Source organism: Rhea pennata, chromosome 1 (genome assembly GCF_028389875.1).
Source record: "Rhea pennata isolate bPtePen1 chromosome 1, bPtePen1.pri, whole genome shotgun sequence".
Taxonomy (NCBI): Eukaryota; Metazoa; Chordata; class Aves; order Rheiformes; family Rheidae; genus Rhea; species Rhea pennata.
In genome coordinates, this window is record NC_084663.1 from 13,240,654 (window position 1) to 13,268,405 (window position 27,752).

Below are 27,752 nucleotides of genomic sequence, written 5' to 3' on the forward strand. Positions count from 1 at the left end.
TATTTAAAATTTTGAAATATATTTTTAAAGAAGTTTAAAACAAATAAATAAATATATACACGCGCACACACACATGTATACACACAGATAACATACATCTCATCACAATAAGCTATTGTTATATCACTATTAAGGCTTCTTAGGTTCACACTTAAGAAATACACACTACAATTTCACACTTAAAGTTAGTTTTCCTATTATAATACTGAAATATTAAAAGTAAAAATAAAGCAATGGCACAATTTCAGTGATATGGGATCAGAACAACAAGGTTTTATTTCTACGTTTAGTCGTTGGCTTAATATGTGACCTTGGGCAAGAAACTTGTTTCTCTATAGTTCTCTTATCACAACTTTGCTAATCATACTTACTTATACTAAAGGAAACCAATGCAAATAAAATAGTTTTCTCTATAGTCAAGGAGAGAGTTCTTTTCTGCAGATTTACAGGAATATTAGGAAGTATCCTGCTAAAGCTAATCAATTTCAAAGCAATAGTTGCAAGCAATGGCAATTTATAAATACATACAGAATACTTCAGAATTAAATAAAGAGATTGTTCAGCTAAATATCTATAACAAAAAACAAGCCATAGCACTTTACAATAGTGTCAAATAAGTTCAACCACAACACAAATTTAGATTCAGCACAGAAACACGGCCACTGAGATTTTGAAGTGTTTTGTCATTAAGTTTGTGTAACAGATTTTTGATGTTCTAGTGTGGTCTGATTAATCTTGTATGAACTGAAGGACAGAAAACACCTTCAGAGTAAAATATAAACACAATATAAATGTTATATATATGCTAGAAAGAAAGGTTGGAGGGAGTTGTTTTAAATAGTTAACAAACAAACAAGAAAACAGTCAAATTCATTTCATTTCTACGCACACTGTAAACCTTTCCATTTATTAAAAACAAAACAGAATAAAATCTGAATTTAATTCAGCACAATTTAAATGACAAGAGTTTCAAATAGCTGGATTATAGTCCAATATCAAACACTTAATTCTTTTTCAGTATTTTTAAGTCAATAACTTCATGATTGCTTGGTGGTTCACTAAAAATGCTTTAGGGTGAAGAAATCAGAACTATTTGCCATATAGGTGTAGAGAAACTTGAGATAGGGGGAGGGGAGAAGAGTGAATTACATATTATCTCTGTAATGAATTCTCTAAAGAACTTCTTTAGTAAAAGCACTCGTCTCAAATGTGTTCATCACTCAGTCTTATTTTGTTGCTTCTTTTAGCACCTTATGAAAGCTCTGCAAGCTGAACCTGGGTACATTTCAAAAAAGCTGACACTGGGTACATTTCAAAAAAACAAATTTAAGCATTGGAATATAAAAGAATTGCTATACTGACAAGTGTTCCTCAAAATACACTACCTAAAAACATAGCAATGAACTAAGTATGCCTCATGCATCTTACTATCTATAATGCTATCAATGTGATAAAAGTTACTAACACTGTGGTATCACTTTGCATAGTACACGCCAAGGCTAATGTACACAATAATACTTCTTAAGTATCCATCTCTGAAATGTGGATAAGGGAAGTTTTGATAGTAGGTCACATGAATATTTGTCAATACATTTCAAGTTTTGGAACACCAGCATTGTGAAATTCATTTCATACATTCTCAAAGCTGCTAACATCATGACAAAGAGACTTTCCCCCTTTTTTCCTGTTTCTTGTTTTACACATATTTCCAAGAGATAGTGATTCAAAACAGCAAGGACAGATGGCAAAACTGAAAAGCAATTCTGTATTATAATTGAATTTCAGTGGAAAATGTGTCTGTCATTTAATTTCTCAGTGTGCTTAAAGTGCTCTCAACTTTCATCAACTTTCTATTTTGTTCCTGTTGTACATGCTTCTGATACACTTAGTCTCTCATTGGCTTTCACACTGTTAGATACAGACTCATTATATGTAACACGTAAGAGGAAAAATAGAAAGAGAATAACATAAATTAAGAGGAGCATAAAAGTTGAGATTTGCTGCCCTATTTAAATGTTGAAAACTGCTATCTGTTTGATAACAGGTACCTAAAGTCCTTCTATAACCTAGGAAGCATAAAACTAAGAAGCATACTATCTCCATGTGAAATTAGGAAACTAGGACAAACAGCCTGTTATTTGTTAGTCATTAAGGAGCACAGCTGAGGTTTGACTAAAATATAAACTAGAAGCTTAATTGCATCTAATATGGCCAGGTAATATGTAGAAGGTCAACTGGAAACTGGCCAAAGATCATCTTAGCAGGCTGCACCACTGCTACACCTTGGCAGATTTGGTATTTCCTCCTTCTTGGTAGGAGCTCTTGAACTGCAAAAGTATCAGAAAGATTAAAAGCTCCCCAATAATACACCAGCATGCCTCCTAGTCCTGAAATAAATTACATAGTCCTGAAAGTCTAGATTACATAGAGATGATAACACATATGCTAAGTGCTGAAGAAAGTCTATGAGGAAATCCTTACATTTTAAAGATGTCCCCTTTATACGTTGAAAGAAATGTTAATCTAAAGACACATGCTTGGGACTGCAAAGAGTTTCAGAAAGTATTGGACGAACCATAATAGCATAGAATGAACCAAAGAAGATGCAACAATTTTCAAATGGTTAAAAGAAGGCATTCAGACAAAGCTGATCCTGTAAGCCAACTCTACCTTGAAGAAGGTACAGAACAAGTAGCCAGAAAAAGATGACCCTTGACGTCACTTGTAGCCACCACCCATAGAAGAACGGAAAAAACACAACTCTAACAATTCCTTTGCGGGTCAGAGATGTCCAAGGACTTTCAGGTTTTGCTTTAGCAAAAGCAGACCCTAAAAAAAAATAAAATAAACAAGAATAATAATCAAAAAAACACAGAGAGAAGGAGAGATTTTAAATAAAGGGTTTTTTTAAAAAATAACTTTACTGTTATGGCTAATTATATGTTTAGTTGCTGAATATCAGAGTAGTTAATACAGTGAAAAGCAGTACCAGATTTAGATAAATGAGTATACTTAACAATTGATCCTATAACTAACTATATCCTCAATCCAAAACTTGGCTACCATCATCAGAAGCTTCTAACAATACTTATATTTTCAGAATGCACGAGTAACGAAACACTGGCATTTCCTACCGCATCAAAATTAATTTGTTTACTTTGTTTCATTAAGGTATCAGAAATTTGGTATGAAGCAACAGGCAGGCACATGAGAAATTCACATGCTTGTACAGGCAGGGCAGAGCAGCAACATGTGCAAATTGCTCCAGCCAAATCATTCAGCAAACTGCAATAGGGTTGAGAAGTGTAGAACAGTATCAGTTAAATTGAGGACTAGCCCCAGGAACACGGAAATCATGCCAGGAAAATTTCATCTTTGTCTTTCCTCTGACACCACTCTTGGTCTCACTCATTCAATCTTTTTTAGTTTCTCATATTCTTCCATTTCTTTTTCTTCTTGAAAACTGCCACAGCTCTGGCAGCTACAAAAAAGTGTAACATTTACTTAGAGCTAATGCGGATGTGACTTAAATTATGCCCGGGCTACTGACGGGAAGGGCAATATACCGCATCCTGTTAAGTCTGCTATTCATTCCCACCTTCCTGAAAAGTGGGATTAGTATTATGAGACCTGTGCCTGATATAGGTAAAATACTGCCAGTACTGGAAGTCCTTTAATGTCAGATGAAGGCATCTCTGCAGAACAGTCACTTGCTTAAACACATATATATATATCTCCATATCTTTTTTATATATATATATGGAATACAAATACCGTACTGAAGTCATCTATCATCGTTTGTTTCTCATTTCTTATAAATATTAGCTTTTGGATCAGATGTTTCTTTAAAGTCCAACTATTTGATTTTTTTCTTTGTCTTTTATTCCCATTTTTCTGAAGGCTTTATTAGTGAGAAATCAACTAGGTGCTTGAGCGAAAGACACTACTATAACAGCTTTTAAAACCAGTTCATTTTCTTCAAATTTGCCATGTTTCATTATATAGAACCTGGATTTTTTGCTGCCTATTTTCTTCCTTCATAAATACTATTATACATTTCACAGAACTGCTATAACTTCAGGACTACTTCAGCTGATTACAGATTTGAATTCAAAGAGCACTGCTTGAATGGATTCAGGGGCTCGCATAAAGAACATCAAATATTTTTTTCTATTTTTTGCAAGGCACGTGGAAAACAAAATGAAAAAACGTGGCTGTTTGTTTTTTTGCCATTTTGTTCTTTAAAACAGGAAAGAAATATTCAAGGCCTATATCATGTTTACAATTCAGAAATTTCAATATATTTCTTCTAGATGTCAGAAGATCTGGAAGAAAGTCTAAATGTATAAAAATAAGAGAATTTTGAAGTGCAACTCCAAAAATAGGATCCAGAACAATTCATCTATTTCTCTATTCAAAATCTAAATCTACATGTCAAAATTAAACTAAAAAAAAAAAACTTTTTAAAATTTTAATCTAGAGGTCTTCTTTAAATGATTTTTCCTATTTGTCCTTTTAACACAGTAATTATCTGTACTCATTTTTTTAAATACTACCACTCTTGTTGTAAGACATAGGAAAATTGTTTTGTTTTTGTTTTGTTTTTAAATCACCCTCAAAATTTTCATTTGCTGAGAAATTTAGCATTTTCTAGCTCAAAACCCACCTCTTACAAGATCAACATCTATGAGGTCTGGTTTCACATGTCCTGTTTTCTTTGGTTTGTTTCTCAGACCCTGCAACAAGCAAATACTATCAGAATACATTCACATAGAACTCAAAACTGCAATAAAAAAACACCAATGTGGTCAGTAATTGTATTTAACCTATATTGCTATTAAAAATTCAGGCAAATATGTAAACTTCATAGATAGAAAGTACTGTGAAATAAATGTTCCAAGAAACAAGGAACAATAAATACCCTTTACACTCTTTACAGTCTATATAAAATCTTACCAATTACTGACCATCAGTTTTATAAACATGATTAAGCTCTGAGCACTCATTTCCCTTGACTTGGGATTATGCAAACAACGTATTATGCACACACTTGCAAGAATTAGTAATAAATTTCTATTAGGTTTTCATAACTTTTGCCACAAATTAATTTTCTGAATCTCTTTTCTATGTCCACTTAAGCTTCACAAAATGTAGAAACTGTAATTCCTTAATTCAAAAATTGATAACAAACTACATTGTACATCAAGAGCCATTAACAACAGCAAGCTCCATTACTGTAAGTGCAAAAGTCTGGAAAAGTACTGAATTTTTCTTAACACTGGATAATGACTGGCTGTTAAAGAGGGAAAAAAAAAAGAAGAAGAAGAAAAGAATAAAAGGCAAAAAAAAACTTCCCCCCACACACATGCACACACAATAAAAACAGCAAGGAAAAAGTTTTTGTTTATTCTGTCTTTCAGAACCAATATCCTCCTTGATTGAAGGGACAGTCTTGCACAACTGCCAAGTTTATTTTTAAAGCTAAAATGCAACACTATACTCTCAAGCTTTAGGGATAGCTGTGAGTTTATTCTGATTCCCTGTGACTATGCTCTTACTCACACTATCCAAAATCAATCCAAAGAATAAAACTGATAGAGTAAAATCTAATATTTCAGAAAAAAATTATCATAGGAATGGAATCAGGGTGGAAGTGGTTTAATTTATTTCTTCAAGAAGCAGTGACATTCACTAGTAAATTATTAATTTCCAACATTGTTAGATTTCATAAATGTGTACAAACATTAATTGCTTAAACATAAGCATTAAATTGAGGTGAAAGTGTAAAAACGAAATAAACATCAATGAGAAAGCTCAGTGAAATTGGGTCATGTTACACTTCATACTCTTCAGCTGGATTTATTTTTACACTGAAAGGAAAGAGCAGAACTGTTCACAATGAAACAGATACAAAGGGATCACTAGATATGTCTATTAGAAAAAAATCAACAGAATTTGCATAAACAAAATATATTTAATGTAAGTAAAACATAGGACAAAATCAGCTATTAGGATGGCAAATGTAGAAAAACAGTTGTACTGAAGAATCAACAACGCATAAAGCTTTACATGGAATTTTTTTTTAAGAAATATCAGTCTTGAGACTATAGCATTTTATGTGGAAGGTAAAGCAAATCCACAATTAGAATTATTATAATTCCAGAATTAGCTACAGAGTCTTGTGAAAAATTGCATAAGCCACTCATTTTGCACAAAAAAATCTAAATTTTAGTAATAAAATGTTGCATGATACAATAATTCTCAAATGTATTTTGAAATCTAAATAAAGATTCACATCTTGCTTGGAAGAGATAAATCCTCCCCCATCACAATCCTATGAACAGTCTACCACTGTAGCTAAAATTATGTTTTTGTCTTAAAGGCAGAATTCTGCAAAAATCAAGTCAGCAGCGTGGCTTCTTTTACATGAAAAGCAATGATGATACATTTTTAAGAAACTCCATTGTTCAAATCTCAAATCTCTTCAGTGTCCATGAACTATGTTGAACTAGATCTTCTACTTTGCATCGTACCCAGCGAAAGAATTCCTTTCACTAAGATGCACTTTCTCCACTCTTTAATGTGTCACAGATATCTGTAACGTATGAAGAAGAGTAGTGTTTCATATCAGACTTAACTAAAAAAAATATTCTTACTTTTCTCTACACAAGTTTCATACTGGTCACGCCAACCCAGTTTAGTTCATAATTTCTTTTCAGTACTCAACATATTTTTGCTACCTAATAACAAAAATGAAAGTTTAAATAAAAATGTTTAAAATACTTAATATTGTTAAAATGTTCTCTTGTGCAATTTTTATGTGAACTTTAACAGGGCAGCTCTAAATGATAAATTTATATTACTGGAAACAGATTTTCTACTCAAAAATAGCGATTTTCAGTAAAGTTCACTTATAAACCTCTCTGCAGAAGCTTTGAGATTAAAGCTACTTGAAAAGTAAAAGTAAAGTAAAAGTAAAGATACTTCAACTTAGTAGTCTGTTTCACTGTTATCTTTATTACTCAAAACTCAGTCAACACAAAATTGTATTGACAATATCATTTCTCCTATTGTGTTTAAGTAGTTAGTTTTTGGACTATAGAGCCAAACGAACTGCATTTCTAAAAGGCACAAGACCCTACCTGCAAGATATTACTTGAATAATGCCCTATTACACAGTAGTTATAAAAATTTCTACTATAATAGTGAATGGTTTTCATTGTCATTGAAAGGACACAAAGTAATACATTAGGGTCTTGGTTTGAAATTCCTTGTACTCATTGTCAACAATATTTCTGAAATACCTCTCTGCACTCTCCCGACAAATGGTACTGTATACCACAGGACTTCTGTAAATGTCTTGAAGCAGTCTTGACACTGCGCTCTCAAATTAAAACATTTTTGACATTAGATATGATAACTGGACATACCTTACTTGGAACTATCTATATTATACAGAAAACAACTCCTAGCAAACCAGAGAGCCTGAGACAAGGACATAGTGATCCTATGGGACTTCTTGAAAGAGAACATTCTTATGAATGTTTTTTCCCTTTGATGCCTCCAGGACAGCAACTATTCAGAAAGTTTTTTTTTTTAAAAAAAAAAAAAAAAAAAAAAGGTTTTCTTGCAAGAGCTACTTTTGTTCTCAACATAATTCCTTTCCAGTGGAGTAGAATGGTTAGCTCATTGTTTAAAAACATTTATCATCAAGACTTTTTTTTGCATACAAGACTTCTGATTACATTAACATTACAGCAGCACTTACCAAAGCAATATCTTAAGCTAAACTTTGAAGTACAGTTCCTTTAAGATCCACTAGGCATTCCTAGTAACCCAACCTATCTGGCACAACCCCAGCCATCCTTATCTTTTCCCAGTAGCTGAAACACGTGCAGGCTGCACGTACTGCAAGAGCAGTGCACAGACAGCAGCAGAGGCCTCTTGGCCCAATTTATCATGCTCAACACTACGCAGCTCTGCAATATGCTGCAGGATAAGCTTTTGATTTTCCCTGACCCAAAGCACCTCTTGTGCCACTTTAGGGGGCACACTGCAAAATTTGGGAGATGTGGATGTACAGTATTAAAAAAAAAAAAATCCAAGTTTAGAAGAACTTCTTGTAAAAATATTATCATCTCCTCCAATTTAAAAATTAATTTGCAGATTTTGTACAGAAGTCAGAAAACTTCTTAAATTAGGTCAGTTATTATTTCCACATTAATACAAACAAATCTCCCTAATATATTCCATGTGGCTATTTAAGTACTACAGAGAAGGGGCAGGGTGGAGAAGGAAAACTGAAGCAATGTACATTTTACTGATGTTAAGAATTAGGAATGGCTTTTAAACTCATGCAGTAATAGCATATTTCTTGTATGCGATATTGGAAGAAAAAAGGTTAATTGCAAGAAAAAGTTAATGACAGTAACTTTAACATCATGGAACATGGCATGATATACAATCCATAAAAAACATTACATACAAGATTGATTTTTTCCCCTCAAAACAATTTAGCAATGTGTCAGACATTGACCGCACTGTTAGTTAAACCAAAATGCAAAAAACAACCCTCCCCCCCCCCACTGTTAAACTGCTTGTTCAGGGGAACAAAGCCTGAAGTACTTACCAGTCTAATAAACTGTACAAAACAATGACAGCATCATAAAGCAGGAAAAGTAAACTGGCAGTATAGGATAACTAACTGAAAGTAAAGAGAGCTCAGATAACTGAAATTAGAATTCATCATAAAGAAAAGAGAAAGACGGACAAAAACACTAAAAAAACTAAACTTTGCTTTAAGATAACGAGAAATAAAAATGAAATTGTACCAAGGTACAGAAAACAATGTAGAACTTTAAATACCATAGATTATTAATTATGTAAAATAAGTCGGACATAATATGCAAGTTACATTTGTTATAGCCCAAAAATACAATTTATCAGTTCTAAAGAATCACATGCATTGTAAATGACATCAGCAAACACAATTAGCGAAATGCTATGTTACCTTTATTTCTCTTTGCTCTACAGATTTTTCCCATATTTGTTGATCATACGCACCAATCTAAGAACATAAGAAATCTGAATTAGATTTCAAGAGAAATTGATCAAACAAAATCAATTTATCTTCAATAAGGCAAGCAAGAAGATAATAGGTTATTTCCTCCAAGAGACTCATTTTCAGAGAAATCTGCATCTTCTCCATCCCATCTTTGCTGGACTGGATCTAGCTAGTCTAAATTAATAGAGAAAGAAGGGGAGAAGTGAGCAAGCAGATAGCAACAACCTCCTTGCACGAACTGGATACTGGATATCTACACTTGTACAGGTTAGCAGAACGTTAACACCACACCTACTTCAGCCTCAGACATGGACTGCAATCTCTCATTATCAGTATTGATAAAGAATAGATCTATGGCATCAATAGTGCAGTAGATTTTACGATTAATTCTAAAGAAAATCCCACAAAAGAAGCTATTTTCATCAGTTTTCTCTTCTGTCTCCTCTTGTATTTCCTATTCTATTCGACCCTCTTTCACAGCTATATTTTCTTTAGCTTTACTCCTTAAGATTGCACAGTGCCAAACATGGTCATGCTGGTAACCAACTAAATTACAAGCTGCCAAAAACTCAAAATGTAGCAAGAATATCAGGAAGTAGCACTTTTCCCTGCAAGTCACTGCTAGAATAATACTCCATAGATGTAGTCAAAAAAATTAATAACCTTTTCTTTATATCATACTGCTAATTTTTCAGAAAAGAGGCATTATTTAAAAGCTCTCAGTCTTAAGGTTTCATAAAGACACTGTCATTAAGACACTAGTCTATTTATTTGTGAAACTCTCTAAAAATCTTAGTTTTATCTAAAAGCAAGTTTTTAATTAAAACCTGTAATTACAGGGAATTGCTTTTTCCTAGGCTCTAATCTCATCAAGGTATTGAGGAAACTTATATATTTACGGGAGAAGAACCAAAGCAAGAGATAAAGATCAGGAAAGACTAAAGGTTTATCTTGCAAGCACTTGTTAAAATCCTAGCACTGAGCCCAATTTTGATGAGGGAGTTCTGTCCTGTTAAATAACCATCATTCTACTCTTTCAGATGACTATGATAAATTTAAGAAACTATTGTGCAATTGTTTATACAAGAAAGTTACTCTATTACTGCCAAATATTTTAAATAAAGCCAATCTTAAGCTTCACAAACTTACGTTGTAAGATAAAGTGACAAGAACAAGTCAACACGAAGCAATACATTCAAGTACTGTAAGAAATGAGCAGAGATGTTGAGATTGTTTTGAACTCACGAACAGTGTTTCTAGTAATACCTGGCAACGATCTGTTTTGCAGTATGTATTTTACAACCTTTCTGTTCCGGCAGTTACACTTACTCATACATACACAGACATGTACTCTAACGGCAAGAGGCCTGAAGTGTTATTTGTATCACCATGGAAGTGCAAGATCACTTACTGGTCACCAGAGCAAGAGAGATGCACCTAACAAGGGTAACACATTCACCTAACAATAATACACAACTAACTAACTCAGCCTATACACTTAGTGGCTAGGCAAGGGGAACCCCAATCACTGTACAAACCTGTTTAAAATTAAACGCACTGCAAGAAATAGAAGACTTCTCTAAACTTTTCAGAGGATAACAGATATTAAAGGCCTGAGCATGAGTACACACATCTTAAACCAGAAAAGATTTTTCAGATTTGTCCTTTCTATTTCTGTCTTGAATTTCAAATTAGAATGCATAACAGGAACAAAACAAAACAAAAAAAAAGAGGTTTATTGGTCAAAGAGGATCTTATGACCTTATAAAAGCATAAATACAGTAAGCTTTCTATGGAAGTCAAAGTAAGCAAGCATACTTGTTACAAAAGCTAGTCATATTCTGTGTCTCCAAATTTGACCTGCCAAAAAAGCTGCTATTAGTAAAATCCCAATGCCTACCTAAAATTGAAAGTGATGACAATGTAAAATAGAATTTATTTCCAAATTAGGTTATTACATTGAATTATTCACTTTCAAATTTAATTTTCTCCATGGATAAGATGTAAGTTCCTAAACAAATTCTAGCTTCTACATTAAAGTACTGAAAAAAATCTACTGGTCTTGCGATAAAAAAAAATAGTATTATGAAATACTTTGGATCTTGCATTTGAAAAAAAAAATATAGACTTTGGAAAAAGTGAGAGTCAGGCACTGCATTGGGCAGAAATAAGCACCTGCTACAATAGAAGTCATTAAAAAAGGAAGTTCAAAAGCTAACTCAATCTGGATAGCAGCCAGTAACTAAAAAGTCAGCATCTTGAACAACCACTCCACCCAGACAGTTTTATTTGATTGTTCCAGACTTTTTTTGTAAATAAATTTTAAACAGACTATTGGGCCCTCATGAAATTTACTGAAAAGAGCCCTGAGTGACTTTTTTGTACTCCAGAATATTCCCCTCCTTACTTCCAAAAAAGATTTTTCTACTAAGACAGAAAAGCGGATGCAAGTCTGTCTCTCTCTTCATTATACAGGAAATAAATGCAGAAGCCTTTGTGCCAATAAAAGTCTAAAGCAAACTCTACATTTCTAATTCCATTCATAGCTCATACTGTTTCAGAGTTCAAAGAGCCTTTAAAAAAAACATTCCCCTTTTAGGTAAATAATAGTCTTTTTGTTAAAGGAATACCAGGAAGCACTGAAGACTTCTGAGGCAAGTAAGTTGCTTAATTTTAAGTCTGGCTTATACATATTTTCCAGTAAACATTATTTTTTCTTCAAGATGAGGCAGCAGCATCTGTCTCTTTGCAAAGAAAGAAGTAGTAGGGATTTCTGGCATTCCTATTTTCCTTTTAATATTGCTCTGCAAAGCAATTATTTCAGCAGGAGGTAAAAATGAGAGACAAAGACAACCGTAACAAAGATGGTCTTTCACAACTCAGTTATTAGACTAGTAGATCTGGTCAATCACCTATAATCAACTTTAATTATTAAAATCCAAGTGCAGGGCTATTAAATAAATGCATACTGTTGCAAATTGAAAAGAGCTAAAGAGAGCAAGTATCATTACAGTCTCTCAGAAGTGATCTTTTTTCTTTTTCTTTTTTTTTTTTTTTTTTTAATACATCTACTTTAATCCTCTCTTTCATGCTTAAAGAAAGTCATAGAGGCACCTTAGGGAATGAACATCCATGCTTCGCACATGAAATTTAGATCTGATATTCAATTTCCCTTTTTGTAATCTCCACAGGCATCTACACGTCTCTTGCAAGCATATTGGAAGAAAATGCATGCAAACAAATGCATCATTGTAAAACAGCAAACTGGCATGTTTTGCTTCCCACGCTAAACAAAAAATAGGTAGAACCAATGTTACTAGTAGGAAAAAGCAAGTAAAAAACATTGTTAGGTGTTCAATTTCTTCTTTTGCTAGCTTAGGTCAGGAGAACGCAGGTATGTCTTGTAAAATACATGTGTTGCAGAATTAATTGAAAAGAGCTTTGGAGTGACTCTGGCTCTTTATTATTTTGTAATTCTTTGAAATTGTACATACCTGCAGGACACTGAAAAGAAAAATTGCTAACAGTACAAAAGAAATTAAGCTCTAAAGGCAAATAAAATGTGAGAATAAGCTTCTAGAGATAAGACTTTCAGGCTTCCACCATTAAGCATTTAAATATACACAAAGCCTAACCTAAACTAGATTTCCCTTAATGCAGAGGTATTCCCAGGACTCCAGAAGTGCTCTAGCTTCCAGTGTCTGGAACCCTTAATTTGATATGAAGGCCCAAGTCAACTCAAATACTGAGCTATTCCTGAACCTACCAGCTCCATCCCAATTCTCTTCTTTTATAGCTGCAAGTTTTGTAGCATTCTTCAAAAATTTAAGTACAAAATACAACAGTTGAAGAACTGTCCAACTTTCAAATATACAGTGTGCAACAATAAATAAGATTCTATCCATCCTATCCAAATCTGCTACCTCTAATATGTTTATTAAGATGCCTTGCCTCAACAAACACTTAGTAAAGATGACAAAGGCATTTGGTTCCTTCATACATTTCCAAAACTAGTAACTCTTCTGCGTGTAGCTATTACAGTGTTCAGCATATAGAGAATTACACACAAAGTTTAAAACCCCAGCTTACTTTCAAAATGGCAAAATGTTATTTTAGGAAAAGCAGAAACATAGATGGCTAGTTGACAGTTTCACCTAGCCATGTTGATGGCACAACAGCATTTTTAATTTTAAGTGGTAGCAATAACTTGAAAAAAAAAATTAAAAACTAGCATCGTAATTAAGAACAGATGAGTTATTTGATGTCTTTCAGAGGAAAGGCCCTGCTTCAGGGACTACCTAGTAGTATAGGCTACCTAAGCCCGAAAACTTCTTCAACCTGAAGAACAAGTTTGTAACAAGCAACACAAGAACACTGATTCAAAAAAATCTACACGTTGTTTGTGACACTTGGTTTCATTGGTTAAATTTAAATTGAAAATATATCCGGTTACTTAGATACGTTCATCAGTTTGAAGTCAGAATTTCCAAATTATCCTAGTAATTTGGAATGGGTTTAAGATTATATGCAAGAATATATATATACACACACATACATACATACACACACACAGCCACACCATTTGCCATTTGGAACGATGTAAATGGGAAAATATATAATATCCTACTATTCTAATTCTCTAAAAATGGTCTTACTATGGAAATTTATTAAAAATATCATAATCCATTGGATTCATTATAACTCTATAAACATACAACTTTCAAACCTATTTCTCAGAAACAGGATAGCCAGCATGAGCTAAATGCTTACATTTTAAATTGTACTACTTTCTGTGAGCATAAGAAGATTGCATAAGTTTAAAAAGCAACAACGGACTCGGAGGTTTAGCATCCTGAATTAAGTAGGGTAATTTTATAAATAGATTTTCTAGGGAAAAAAAAAAAGAAAAAAAAAAAAGATTGGTTTCCTCACAACTAGTTAACTGCCAGAAAATTTTGTTAAACTGTACGTGACTTGGCATGGGATATTAAGCTATAGAGTTAGACCATTTAGAAAAGTATCCAGAAGTAACTTCACTATGTAAAGTATTGAGCCATTATTCTGCTAGCACAACCAACAAGACAGATATGATCAACACATTTTCCTTTCTCTCTTTTTCACAAAAATAAACTAAACTCACCCAGTAAAACTAGCTCTTCACTGAAAGATAAAATTGAGATCACTTTGAAGCCCAGTTTAATTACATTTTCTATTTTTAAGAGATAAAATATACACTTTGAAGTGATCTAAAACAAAAACACTTATTTCTTCTCAAAGATTTCAGAAAACATATCATTACATTAGTTTATGTATCTGAAATTTGGTTGGAACCTCTGCTGTCTGTTTTTATAACATCTAATAGCAATTAGCGTAAGTAAAATGTTAAACTATTGAAACACAGCCAATTCTAATTTCAAATAAAGCCCTATTCTCAGGGTCTCTGCACTACATGCTTTTTCTTCCCAGTGTCTTTTTTATAACAAGCTATCAATAGGCCATATGCGCATCAAGACTGAATTTGAGCTTTGTGAATGACACTGATATTCACTTTAAGTTAATGTAGCGATGGTATCAACGTGTAGCCCAATACTCACAAAGCCTTTTGATTCTAATGGAATTGATCAATATTTCAGGAGACATCTATAATTAATGTCAAAGTAGAATAACAAAGATTATAATCCTAAGGATACATAGTATTTCCTGCTAATCTTAAAACATTAATGTTTATCCATAATGAAAAATGCATGTTAAGTTTAGCTCTTTAAAACTTTTAAACACATGTACTGGTAATATCACAATAGTACTACACTATAAAAGATACGAAATACAAAGCATGTTGAATAAAAAATAAAGTTGCTTACTTGAATCTTCTCCTGAGCAAATTAACTTTTAATACCTTATTTAAAATGGCTACTATTAACATATTAGCCAAATGCTTTAATTTTTTCGACCCAGTCTTCAAAAAAAAGTATGAACTTATGTATCAACATATTTTAATATTAAAATACGCACACATATATACTATAATATTTATCTTAGAAATATCTTTAAAACTGCTTCATATTTAGTTTATGTTGAACTATACACTTTTATATATCAGAAAAATCTCTTCTCTTTTTCTCAAATAATGGAAAGGGATTAAAGTTATTTTACATCCCTTTTTTTCCTACAGGAACTAATCTAGTAGTACAGCAGCATAATTGCCTGTGTTGAAGCTGATTTCTACTATCTGGATGAATCTTTTTCTAAGATGTTTTTCATTTTCAAGATCTTGGTGGAGCCATGGCAGATATGTTGATAAGGATAAAAACTTACCTCATAAACCAGAGATGTAAATTGCTAAACAATACTAACACACTGTCTGCTAATGAGGAAGAGTTTAGTAACTTTTAGTCAAATGGAGAAGGGAAGTGGAACAGATCAAATCTGCATATCTTATTGAGCAGAGCTCTGGATTTAGGACTCCTGAATAATTACTTCTGATAACTACAAAATTTTATGATTTCCCTCCCTTCTCTCCACTCACTTCCAGGAGGAGAGATGAAACCAAATATTCTGAGTAAAACAAAATAATTTAAACACCCCTTTAAAAGTTTAATTCTTGACGATGTTTGAATTACTAACTAACAAACTGCTTAAATTCTAGCAATAACTGCAACAGAACTGAACTTAGAGCCATTTCACAGAACAGTAATTTTATCAAAGCTTATTTCAAAGAAAGAAATAATTAAACATTTATTTACTATGTATTAATATTTTTCTCCTAGTCATTTGAGATTAATGCTTCTTAACCTAAATCAGCCTTATTCATTGCCCTGAGTAATGGTTTACAGATTTAGTATATCTACTAAAAACATAAGTCAACTTTTTTTTCCTCAAAATTAAATGTAAAGGAAAATTATATGCATAAGAATAGTCAGAACCAGTTTACAGTCTATACCAAATGAGAGTAAAGGAATAACCAACATCTACCCTGAGCCATTTCCTAATGATACATTCTGACTAGGCCCAATTTAGATACCATTTATTTGGCTTAAATGGACAACAGAACAGAATCAAAAACAAAGCAGAAACTGAACAAGATTCCATCCATTTTTTCTCTGTTATGAACTGACACCGTGATTGGTCACAACATGTTAGCACCGTCTAATTTCATACTGAAGTTACTACAGAATCCTGTAGGGAACCTCTGGAAGTGATAAAATCCAACCTCCCACTCAAAGCATGTCCCATCACAGCAGGCTGCTCAGGGACTGCTCCATTGAGATCTAAACATCTCCAAAGACTGGAGATTTCACCACCTCTCTGGGCTCCTGTCCTAGCACTTGGCAACCCTCACAGTAAACATTTTTTTTTTCATTATATCTAATCAGAATTTCTCCATTTTCCAATTTGTTGCCTCTCATCCTATCTCTGCGCATCTCTGAGAAGAGCATGAGCCTGTCCTCTCTACACCCACTGAGTAGTTGTGACAGCTTACTGTAAGACCTCCCCTTTGCCTTCTCTTCATAAGGCTGAAGAAACCCACATCTCACTCTTTGTACATTACATGCTTCAGCCCCATAATAATCTTGGAGGCCTTCTACTAGACTTGCCAAAAAACGTCAATGTCTCTCTTGTCCTGACAGCCTACAGCTGGACAGGGCACTCTAGACATGGTCTTACAAGTGCTGAACGGAGAACAATCGCTGTCCTTGACCTGCTGGTACGCTATTGTTAATGCAGCCCAGGTATGCTTCAAACATGAAAGATTTAAGATCTCTGTAATACTATTTTTCTTTACAGTTACATATTTGCACAAAATAAACCAGCCTCTAGAAATAACTGGGAAAAATAAAAGCACTCCAGCACCCTGATTATTCAGTATCATTCCATGTAGACTACTGAAAACTCAGCAACCCCACCAGCACTTCCACAATTATTTTAAATTAGCACTGCCCTTTTGCCTCTGGATCATTTCTGCTTCCCTTGGCACCCTTCCCACGTGCCAGTACATCCATCTGTGTGATTGCAAGAGAAAATAGATCACTCGGGGAAAGAAAAGAAAACACTTGGGTACTGTTCCACAAAGAACCAATTCAAGAATCATTACTACCAACCCAGGGATTTTCTTTCACACCTCTCTTCTCCCTCCACCTCTTACATAGATTCACTCTTTATTGAACCATAGCCTTAGTTTAGTTCCCTGAACAAATTCACCAGGCAGAGGCTTGAATGACCATGCAAAGCAAGGCAGGCAGGGGAGCCAACAGCCAGACAAAAGGCAGGACTGCTCCTTTCAGCCATTCTCCTGGTTTTCAGGGATTTTGAATCTACTGCACAAGATTGCTCCTGTAATTTGAGCTCTGTCTCATTGAATCAAAGTGCTGAAGATAGCATCAACTATTTGGTTGGCTGAAAACTTCTCTACCCAATTTCAGAACTACATGGAATGAAACTATTCTAAATATAAAATAATCACTTCTCTGTGCTTTCAAAAAAAGTCAGCTCCAATAACTATGGTGTTTTGGCACTTGAAGACTGACCTTTTTGAGCTAATATAGTTTCAGCATCCAGAGTGTTAAGTGATGTAGCCACACAACCTAGACCATCTGGCAAAAACTGTTTTGGTGCCAGCATTACCAGTGCATCACGTGAATACAATACCAACAAAGAAGTCAGGTGTTCTAAGAAAACTGATTTTTTCCTGTTTCTTTGTTAACTTGGCAAGTATAATCTTAGACTAATGAGCTGCAAAACAGAAAATATTTCAGATCTTAAAACAAAGCAATTAGCGTAATTTCAATTTGCCCTTTAAAACAATGAGAAAGAAAACATTATTAGTTTTATTGTGCCCTTTAGTAGCAATATCTAAAAGCTACCCAAAACTCTGTAAAGCTGCTTTGGCAAAGTTAACTGATATGTTACGGTAAGTTTCTTGTTTCATCCTATAGTCACCAACTTGGAAAATCAGACCAAAAATTGCACACCTTCACATCTGTGAAACTTGAAAGTATTATAAGAAATTATTGCAAAAAGTTTTAGATTATTGCACAATGTTTTAGATAAAAATAATTGTTTGTTTAGATAAAAATAATAAAACATTGTTTTAATAAAACATTGTTTTAATTAAAGAAACTGAATAGTCAGTTTAAAATAATTGTTTTATTATTGCCTGGAAAGTGTAAGTATATGTGGAATGTGAGAGTCTCTGCAATTTTAAGGATATCTGTTCAGGGATATTTTCAGTGCAAAGGGGACAACAAGTAAAGGAGGAAGCAACAAACAAGACACAGACACACCAACCTGGTAGACAAGGAACGGATACGGAACAACAAAGAGCAAATCAGCAAATCGTTCAGGCACTAACTAATGAGCCATTAAGAAACTGCAGACATGGCAGATGTGAATTTGTAAAGACAAGAGGAGGAAAAAAAGACAAACATGAGGATTTTTAGATAAGAGTAGGGCTTGTGGGACTATGCAAAGCTTCCTAAGGAATATCTAGGGGAAGAACATCAGAGAGAAACAGATAGGGGGGAATAAAGAGGAGGAGGCATAAAAGGGACCAGTCGCACATAAGCAGTGGCAATCAGCACACTTATCTGATCAAACAGATCACTGCAGTCCATCCTATCTTCTTATTAAATCTTTTCTTAAATATCCGTGTAATCTCACACACTATTCTGCATATAAGTGCTGTAAGGACTAGGTGGCAGCAACTGGAGACAGCAACCGGAGACAAGAGTGAGTGAATTTGGACCAGCAGCTGGAATCAAGACCTCAGGCAACAGGAGCCCCTGTGTGTGTGATGCCAGCAACTGGGGTGAGGGGGAGTCTCAGTACCAGCAACTGAAGCAGCTGATGGCCTTAGCATCAGCTCCTGAAGGGGCCCTGGGGCTACTGGAGGTCTGGGCTGAGTGAAGACAGGACCTCAAGGATAGCAGCTACAGCGTGAACAACAGGTCGTAGTGCCTGTACGCCTGCACAACAGCTCCAGGATGGACCAGAGTGCTTGTATTTTTTCCCTACCCTGGTGCACATGGGTGCATGGGTTTAATTTGCTAGCAAAAGGCCAGCTGGACAAGTTAGTGAGTAGAAGGTGCATATACTGGGCTAGGGGCCCAGAATCCGGGATAGTGAGTAACGGGCCTAGAGATATCAGACTGAGGGGCCATGCTGATATTCAACGGATCCACAACAGCAAGGGTGCTTAAGAGAAGCATGCATGCATCCATTTGCTAGAGCACAACAAGCTGCACTAACAGTCAAGTAGAAGGCCCACATAGCAGGCAGGGTGGCTCGGTGTCTGAGCAGCAACAGCAGACAGAGGGGCCGTGCTGTTGTTCAAGGGATCTGCAAATGCACATGTGCTTGTGAACTACAGATGAAGGGCCTGTATGCTTTCTTGAGTGAACTTCAATCTTTACCACCCAGACAGGAGGTAGGGGACCCGGCCACCTAAGCTTGTATTTTATATAAGTTCTCGTGGTGTCTTAAGTGTTGCTAAAGGCAGCACCTTACCTGTGGCAATCTGTATAGCTGCCTGTGTTAGCCTCTGTGCATGGGTGTGCATGCCTCTGGGACATGCACTCAGCTTCCCTACCAGGTGAACCTGCAAACAGGACAGCAGCAGCCACATCCACCAGCCAACCACAGAGAGAACTCTGGGTCCCAGAGCCTGCCAGAGGCAGCAAGACTCCTCTTACCTCCCTTACCAGAAACATTATAATGTTTTTTCCATAAAATTAATCAAGCACATTTTTCAAAGCAAGTTCAGTATTCCAATAAACACACATCGTCCTAAGGATATTTATTAAGAAATTACATACATGTAAATACTTGCTTTCTATCTGTCTAAGATGAAAGAAAGCATTCTAGAGAATGTCAAGACAGACACGTGTGGCACACCCTCTTGCTGCGAGAACCCCCATGCAACAGGCAAGCCTTGACAGCAAGGTAGCAAACCCTGCCTGACCTCATGGACAGGCACAAACAGTTCAGTATTGCACTCCCCTGCATCCAGGACCAGAAACACCAACCTTACCATTCTATGATCTAACACAGTATTTTATATTGCTCTGCACAGAGTCAACTTAAATCTAGCAGTAGTTAGCCGTGCAGATTTCATGCCTTACGAAAGTTTCCAAAGCACTTTGGAAACACAAGCTATCACTGGAAGCAGTAAAGCTATATCCATGCAGTCTTACATCTCAAATAACAATCTGTTACAAAACACTACCTGAAATCCTAAAATCCAACTTGAAACAACTTAAAACCAGCTATAGCATTAACAAGAGAGTAAACGAGCTCCTTTGCACTAAAAATGGAGTAAACCTATTGCAAAAACAAAAGACAAGTTTACATAATAAAAAAGTCTGACCTTTTAAACAATTAAACACATTACTAAATCATCCTCCTCCTGCGAGGAGCTCCATTTCAGACAATAGCATGAGTCATGCAAGTGCTTGGTGTTTGCAAACACCATACAAGTAGAGTTGCAAGTGTTCAATTGCTTTGCTCAGTTGCCTAATTTTTTTAATTAAAGAAATATAAAAAGAAATATAAAAAACGTCATAGAGCAAGGCACATAGAGCAAATGCAGGAGGTTTCTAGAGTGCATTGATGACAATTTCTGGACACAGGTAATCGATTTGTGACTAAATCTTGTCCAGACCATAGAAAACATTGATGTCTACTATAAGCAAGATCTTACCTCCCCTGAAGATAGCCCAGCCACTTCATGAAGTAACAGCAGCCATTACAATTCCTAGCTATAAAGGCAACAAGCAATTTCCAGCTGAGCAGACTTCTGTAATAGCCTGCAGAGACTTGTAACAGAAACACTGACGTTGGTATAAATAAAATATAAGCAAAAATATGTGTGTGAAAGCACTGAAAAGAACAGCAGAACAGGAATATGACCTTTATTGATAATGAAGAACACTATTCCCAGAGCACTGCTTCTCACAGTAAAGTCAAGGAATGTGTTGTTTATATCAAGACCAGGTCTGCCCTACATAAGACCACAGTGCAGTGACTCATCAGCAGAAGATCCTGCATTCTAGCGTCAGGAGGATAGAAAGTTGCAGCATATCACATATGGCATTTCTTTTCCTGTTTGCCTAACAGGAAAATAGACAGTTTTTTCAAACAAATCAGGAAAAACAGACAACAAGCAGCAACTTTGCCCAAGATTTACAGAGGCTGCTTTGGACTCATTTGCGTCAAAAGACCGTACCACAACAACTATCAACTTTTTATATAAAGTTAAATGACATAAAAGATCTTCTCAATGCTAATTCATCGCCACTAATCAAGAACCATCTCAGAGACATGGTGAGGATCTGACAGCATTTTTTGCATTGCACACAAATGATCCTGGCCAGACTGCTTACACATACGACTCAGTGCCTGCAAGCACTATCACCTCAAGAGTGTGAGTGAATGAAATCTGTGAGAGTGTAGGAGTGGGTAAAATCAATTTAAGAGTTTTTATAAATAATTACCACCTTCCCTTTTTATAAAATCACACACTGAATTTTGTTTTGCTAAATCTTCTTCCAAGTTATCCTCCAAACCTTTATAAAAACCGTATGAGCAATCAAGAAACAGCTCCAAAAGTAGCAACTACATCTGCAGTATAGTTCCACTGCACACGATTGCCTTGTGGACTCAATCAGCAGGAAAAATAGTACACTATCATGTAATTAGGACTACATAGGTATGCCCTGAAAAGAATAAATGAACTAGAGAAGGAAAGCCATACAACAGCATTTCCTAAATGTTGTTATTTAAGAAGTTCAGCAATTCAGTTTTTGACAGTTTTCTTGAGTGTAATATATTAGATAGTTCATACTTACAGTCCTCTTTAATGGCCTAATGTGGACTGCCACTAGGACAGCCTTTAATCCTCCTTTTATATATGTATTTCAAAAATACTTTTTGAAAAGCTTTAATGAGGGAACATCCAGAGAACAGAGTATAAAACCAACAAAACTGTCTTCATTAAACTCTGAATAATTTTCCTTTTTTTAATACCTATTTGAATGTTCAGTATAAATTTAGTCAGCAAAATTCATTTTCCTTCTTTTTCAACTGTATTTTTAATTCACAATTTTAAAGAGCTCAGTACAGCATAACAGTGTTGCTATATTTTTGGAAATTAGCTGTTTAAACTAGAAGTTAACCAAATCTTTTTGGTTTGAAGACTGCTGTTATTGTCTCATAACGACAGGCTGTATACTCTCAAAAAAAGAGAGCAGGGAAACAATAATCACTTAAAAGTGAATCTACAGGGCGAGAAGGGGAGAAGGTCGGCGGGGCGGGGAAGGGAGTTTTGTTTATATTTTCATAAAAAAAGGAAACCTCAAAATTTAGCAAATTGTTCAGCTTTTAAAAAGCAATTTAACTGAATAAGCAAACTGGAATACTAATGTCAAGAAAATATGACAATTTGAAGCTGCCAAAATAGTAAATTGGGAGGAAAAAAAAAAAAACTTTCCTATGTATAAATGTGACTCAAAAGATTACTGTATCATGAGATTTTTAACTGTAGATCTCCTAATGAGACCTTTCTTTTCTTTCCTCCCCCACCCCACTTGTATTTTTTTTTAATCAGCTTCAACCATTAAAAGCACCACACCATACTAAGACCCTGTTTTGTATTTGGCTTAGATACTGTCAGAAATTATGTTCTAACTCCTGACTTTCTACCTGGCCTTCTGCTCCTCTTCTATTCAAGTCTGAAAAATGCTGAAATACAACAAGTCAGTAATGTGCTACACAAACAACATTCTCTTGTACATTGATCAGTATTTCATTGAGAAAGAAAGTTTCTTTCATTTTCTCTCACTACAAGTTGCCAAACGGGCAAGGAGTTTTCAAAATACAGCAACAGCTATTCACTTCCATAAAATACAGTTACTAACTACTTATCTAGTTCTGGAATAAAAGTTTGAAGCTACTAACTCTCATACTATCCTAGCCAATAATACAGTGGTATTTTATAGCTAGAAGTACTTCATACATATACTTTATACATAACACCCAGTAATCCCACTCTTTTCCTCCACCATCAGTTTTACAGTCACCACCCGTAACAACGGGAAAGCTTACCTTTTTCTGGTACCAGACTATAGCATCAGTTACTTTGGACGCCATTTATTCCACTGAATTCACAGAGTCATTTTAGGCTGTTAACAGAAAAAGACAAAACTTTACTTCCACCTTTCATAAGGAGGCCTACCTGGAAACTGTATAAGTATACTTATGTTATGCCTTGCCTTGTTATTATTTTAGTTATTATTATTATAGAATATTATTATTATCCTTCCCGGTAAAACTTAAGTGGCAGACAGACTAAGCTTTACTGTTTCATAACTAGTGCCTCATGAGAGTTGCATTACATGCAGCCTTTCCCTTCTTTTTTTGCATTTTTGGACAATGAATCAACCTCTAGTTATTGCCACAGAAAAGTATTCTGAAGACAATGAATAAATCAGTTATAAAATCCAACAAGAAAGTTTTCATACAGACTATTACATGTTCTTGGAGAAAAAAATCAGTTCTAGAACTCTATTAATTACAAAATTAATACTCTCTCACTAAAACAGTAGACAAACTAAACCAAAAGGAGATAAGCAAGGCATAATGACACGTTTGTTCTATCTTTTGGAAACAGAAGTAGTAGTAGTTTTTTTCACATTAAAACTACTGACAATAATATCCAATCGTAGTTTTTAACCTATGTAAAATGTTCCTTCCTTGAAAAAAATCAACTTTAAAAGTTTTGTTCCAGGTCACCAGTCAGCCAGAGTTTGCCAACATATAAATAAAAACGCCATAAAAGAGAAATTAGATTTAGAGGGGGTTTTTTTGTTTGTTTGTTTTTTTAAACAAGACACTCTTTCAGTACATTTTTATCCTTTCATGGAAGGGCAAAACAATTATGTTGCATATATTCTCTTATACCAAATATTCTGTAAAACAACAGGAAATGTTAGATGAGACTTATGGAATCCTTTCCTGATATTTTACAATAATATGCAAGTCCTTTCAAATAAGAATATATTATCATTGAAACCTAACCCAAACATTTGTAAGGTTATTTCACAATTACATCACTTCAAATATCAGGAGATTAAGAACACTGCATTCTTAAACTATTTTGGTACTTAAATTTCAAACTGTTCATATTTATGGGGAGGGACAGGAGGAGGAAATAAAGAAAGAGTAATTAAAAAAGATAAGGTTAAAGTATTTGCCAACAAATCTGAATGTATTGCTTTTAATATACTTTCATCACCAATTTCCTTATAATATATATATATATATATATACATACACACACACACACACACATATATAAATCCATACTCAAGCTCTGTTAAAAAAAAAAAAGTCAGTGGGACATACCATACTACATTCTATTTTTTAACATTAGCACATTAAGTGGTTAAAAAATTAAAAGTTTTCAGCCTCACATAATATCCTAATCATTCCTATATCTTACAAAGAATGCCAGGGCATTTCCTTAACATTTAAGAATGCTTAAGAGAAGGTTAAGAGATGTATTTACAGTATTTGCACTTATAAGAAAAGAAATTTGAGAGTCCTTCATCATAAAAGAAAAATATGTAATGCCTGATACATGGAAGATGAAATGGCACAATAGATTAAAAATAAAATAAAACTCTTTATTAAATGCCTAAGTATTAGAATAATTTAAAATACTTTATTATACATTCTCCAACATTGAGAACTTTGAGAGTTCCTGCTTCAAAAAAAGCTTTTCTTCAAAAAAAATTCAAGCCATGAGAAAAAGTATGAGACTTTTTTCAATCATGTTATGCAGAGATCAGATTATTTTATCACAACACTTGTTTGTATGATACTCTTTTTATAAAAACCCTGTCAACATTCTGATCTTCCAAGGTATTTTTGAACAAAATGAAGACTCTTAAAAATGCAGTTCTGCACTTATGCCTATTTATTCAGTCTTCCTTGATTTCTCTATAGATGTATTCTTTTTTTTCAATGTATTTTTTTCTACACTTTAAAGACACCATATATATATTGTATGTTGAAACATGCATTATTTAAACTGTATTATAAACATTTAACAAATAGATTAATTTTAATATTTCTGAGGATATCTAAGAAATAAAAGGCAACACATTCTCCTCTTTTTAACAAAGCTTTTTCAAAAAACAATATGTCTACAAACAATCAAATGCCCAAAAGGAACTATGTTTAAGATTTAATAGTATAACTCAATTTTTTTATACAACAACAAAAAATTAAAACACAATAAAAAGAAATGTCTGTCACAGCACAGACTATCATTAACCAGCTTCAGAAATACTGACTTCTGGTGCAATTGAACTAATCAACACTGCAGTTTTTCTACTGTTAAAATCATTGTGTAAGCTATAGCAAGCTAGTTCAAGCTAGAAACCATGGCTGTGTCCAGATTTATAATTCTTTCTGACCCATTCCATATTGGTACTACATAGATAGTTTATCCTTATTTTTCATCTTTTACAAAGCTTAAAACAGGATTTGCTTCTTGTTTCTAAACATGTTTTAGGCAAAAAAAAATAAACAGTTTTGCTATACTGAACTATATAGCCTGAAAGCAATGTAAAATCCTTAGATATACATAATCTCCATATATAATATGGTCTGCAATTGCACAGATACAATTAAAGCACTCCCACTGCGCAGGGAACTTACTCAGGTAGGAAAAATTCCAGATCAGTTTTAATGACACTCAGCCCTTCTCATTTCTCCTAACTCAGCCTCCCCTCCCACCTACACTATACCTTGCTTCCTACCACATCCCTTAATTAGAGGATGAGAAAAAGGTAGCAGGAATTCATAATCAGTAATAATTTAAAGTGTTGAATTTGCACAAAAATCTTTCCCTCAACGGATGCATTAACTTCATCTTTTCTCTGCACAGTCAGCAATCTTCAGGAAACCAATAGTAATTTATGAATCCAAGACTTCCAGCTTGCCTAAATATGGCTGAAGTTGAAGAAGTCACTTGGAATGCAGCAATCTTTTTTTTTTTTTTTTTGCAATAGTTCTCAAAGCCAATCAAAAACCCTTTGTCTGGAGAAAAGTTGCATCACAAAATTATAAACCAAGTATAATGAAGAGGTTTGTTATTAATTTCTTTGATTTCTATCACCAAACTTCTTTCTTAGATTACCCATGGTGTTTTACTGTAAGTTCCCCATAAAGTGTTATTTAAGGCATTATGAATTCCACAATGCACAAACGCAGTGAAGATGCTTTAAAAAGTAAGTATCACAAAATCATAGGATGGATGTCTCAAAAGAGCTTAAGGGTTTGGAGTGCTGAGTTAACCTTCAGGAGGACATACCACATGTTTTAAGAGATATGCAACAATTTTTGAGACAGCACTGAAATGAAAGGCAGGAAGACTCATTATTTCTGGAGTATGCTTCTGCTTGCAGGGACTGGAGTTTGTTTGGGTTTTTTTTTGATTTTTAGAGACAGCTTAATAAGTTTGACACATGTGGCCTGAAGCTAAGTAAGCTGGATAAGAAATGGATCATGAAAATTTAAGATATGCAAGCTAGAGCCTCGTCTCTTATTCCGTATGACTACACACAACTCATCCAACACCTAAGCAGGAGACTCCATATTGCAACAGTTCAGAACTCTTCACGTTCATTACAAATCTGTGTTTTATTCAGCTGAGAAATTATATTGATATCAACCCTAAACTCAAGACTGTACAAGTTGGGCTCTAAGGTACACCAGTACCTTAAAAATGAATAAAATGAATGAGTCAAAACAGAGGATATATCCACAAGCACAACAGAGCACTACCTATTCTTCTGCCTTCTTCTCTACCCATCCTCTCTGCACTCCACCCCTTTTTTCTTTTTTTTAATCTCAAATACATGCATTTGAGGCAAGGACCAGCTTTTGCACTCAGTTGTGCTATCTTCATCCTCAGTGATATAGTGTTCTTTGCATAGTAACTACAGCAAGGTAAGTAAATAACATCCAAATACATAAGCTTGATCAAAACCTCACTACAGCATCTAACAGACCAGTCATTACAATTCCATCAAACTCACAGTTAAAATTATGAATAACAAGCAACAGTTTTTGATCAAAAATGCATAACTTCCCTAAAGCTAAGAACAGATGACCACCTGCTTGTGGTGATCCCTATTCAGAAGGGTTGATTTTTCTCATATCATAGCATATTCATATTCTAATTTAAATAGGCATAAACTATGCCCTGCAATCAAATAAGCAATTTTTCAAAAGCTACCAAAATATGTATTTAAGAGACTTTAGATACTTATACACTCAATGAAAAGTAAACAGTGCTTACTGTGTAATAAACAATTAGATGCTAATGCATTCAAATAAATCTGAAGTAATTGTTTTACAATTTTACTTATATATAGCATGTTCTTGAGACCTAAGTCAGACAAAATGCTTACACTTCTAAATGGCAGCCTAGAGAAAATAATTTTGACTCTAACAAGAATTCAGAATAAGACTACGCTCCTCAGATTGAAAAAGGTTAAAAAAAATCACCAATAATTTTCAAGAAATATAGAAGACTAAGCAACTGGCAAGAAGATATCATTAAAGAAAATATAACACTGACAAGGAAACATGGCAATTACTTGCTTTTCTTGCCTGTAAGCACTGT

At 34.4% G+C, this 27,752-nt stretch overlaps 1 protein-coding gene across 2 annotated transcripts in view; it reads right to left on the reverse strand.

The window, feature by feature from the left end:
• Positions 1 to 27,752, reverse strand: part of PHTF2 (putative homeodomain transcription factor 2) — a 73,888-nt gene that overhangs the window by 36,339 nt on the left and 9,797 nt on the right. For both annotated transcript variants that reach the window (XM_062581493.1, XM_062581487.1), the window contains exons 2-5: positions 23,162 to 23,238; positions 9,011 to 9,067; positions 4,667 to 4,736; positions 2,671 to 2,829 (exon numbers count right to left, since the gene is read on the reverse strand). In XM_062581493.1, the coding sequence (XP_062437477.1) occupies positions 2,671 to 2,829; positions 4,667 to 4,736; positions 9,011 to 9,067; positions 23,162 to 23,206 (331 nt within the window). In that variant the 5' untranslated portion in view covers positions 23,207 to 23,238. The remainder of the gene's footprint in view (positions 1 to 2,670; positions 2,830 to 4,666; positions 4,737 to 9,010; positions 9,068 to 23,161; positions 23,239 to 27,752) is intronic.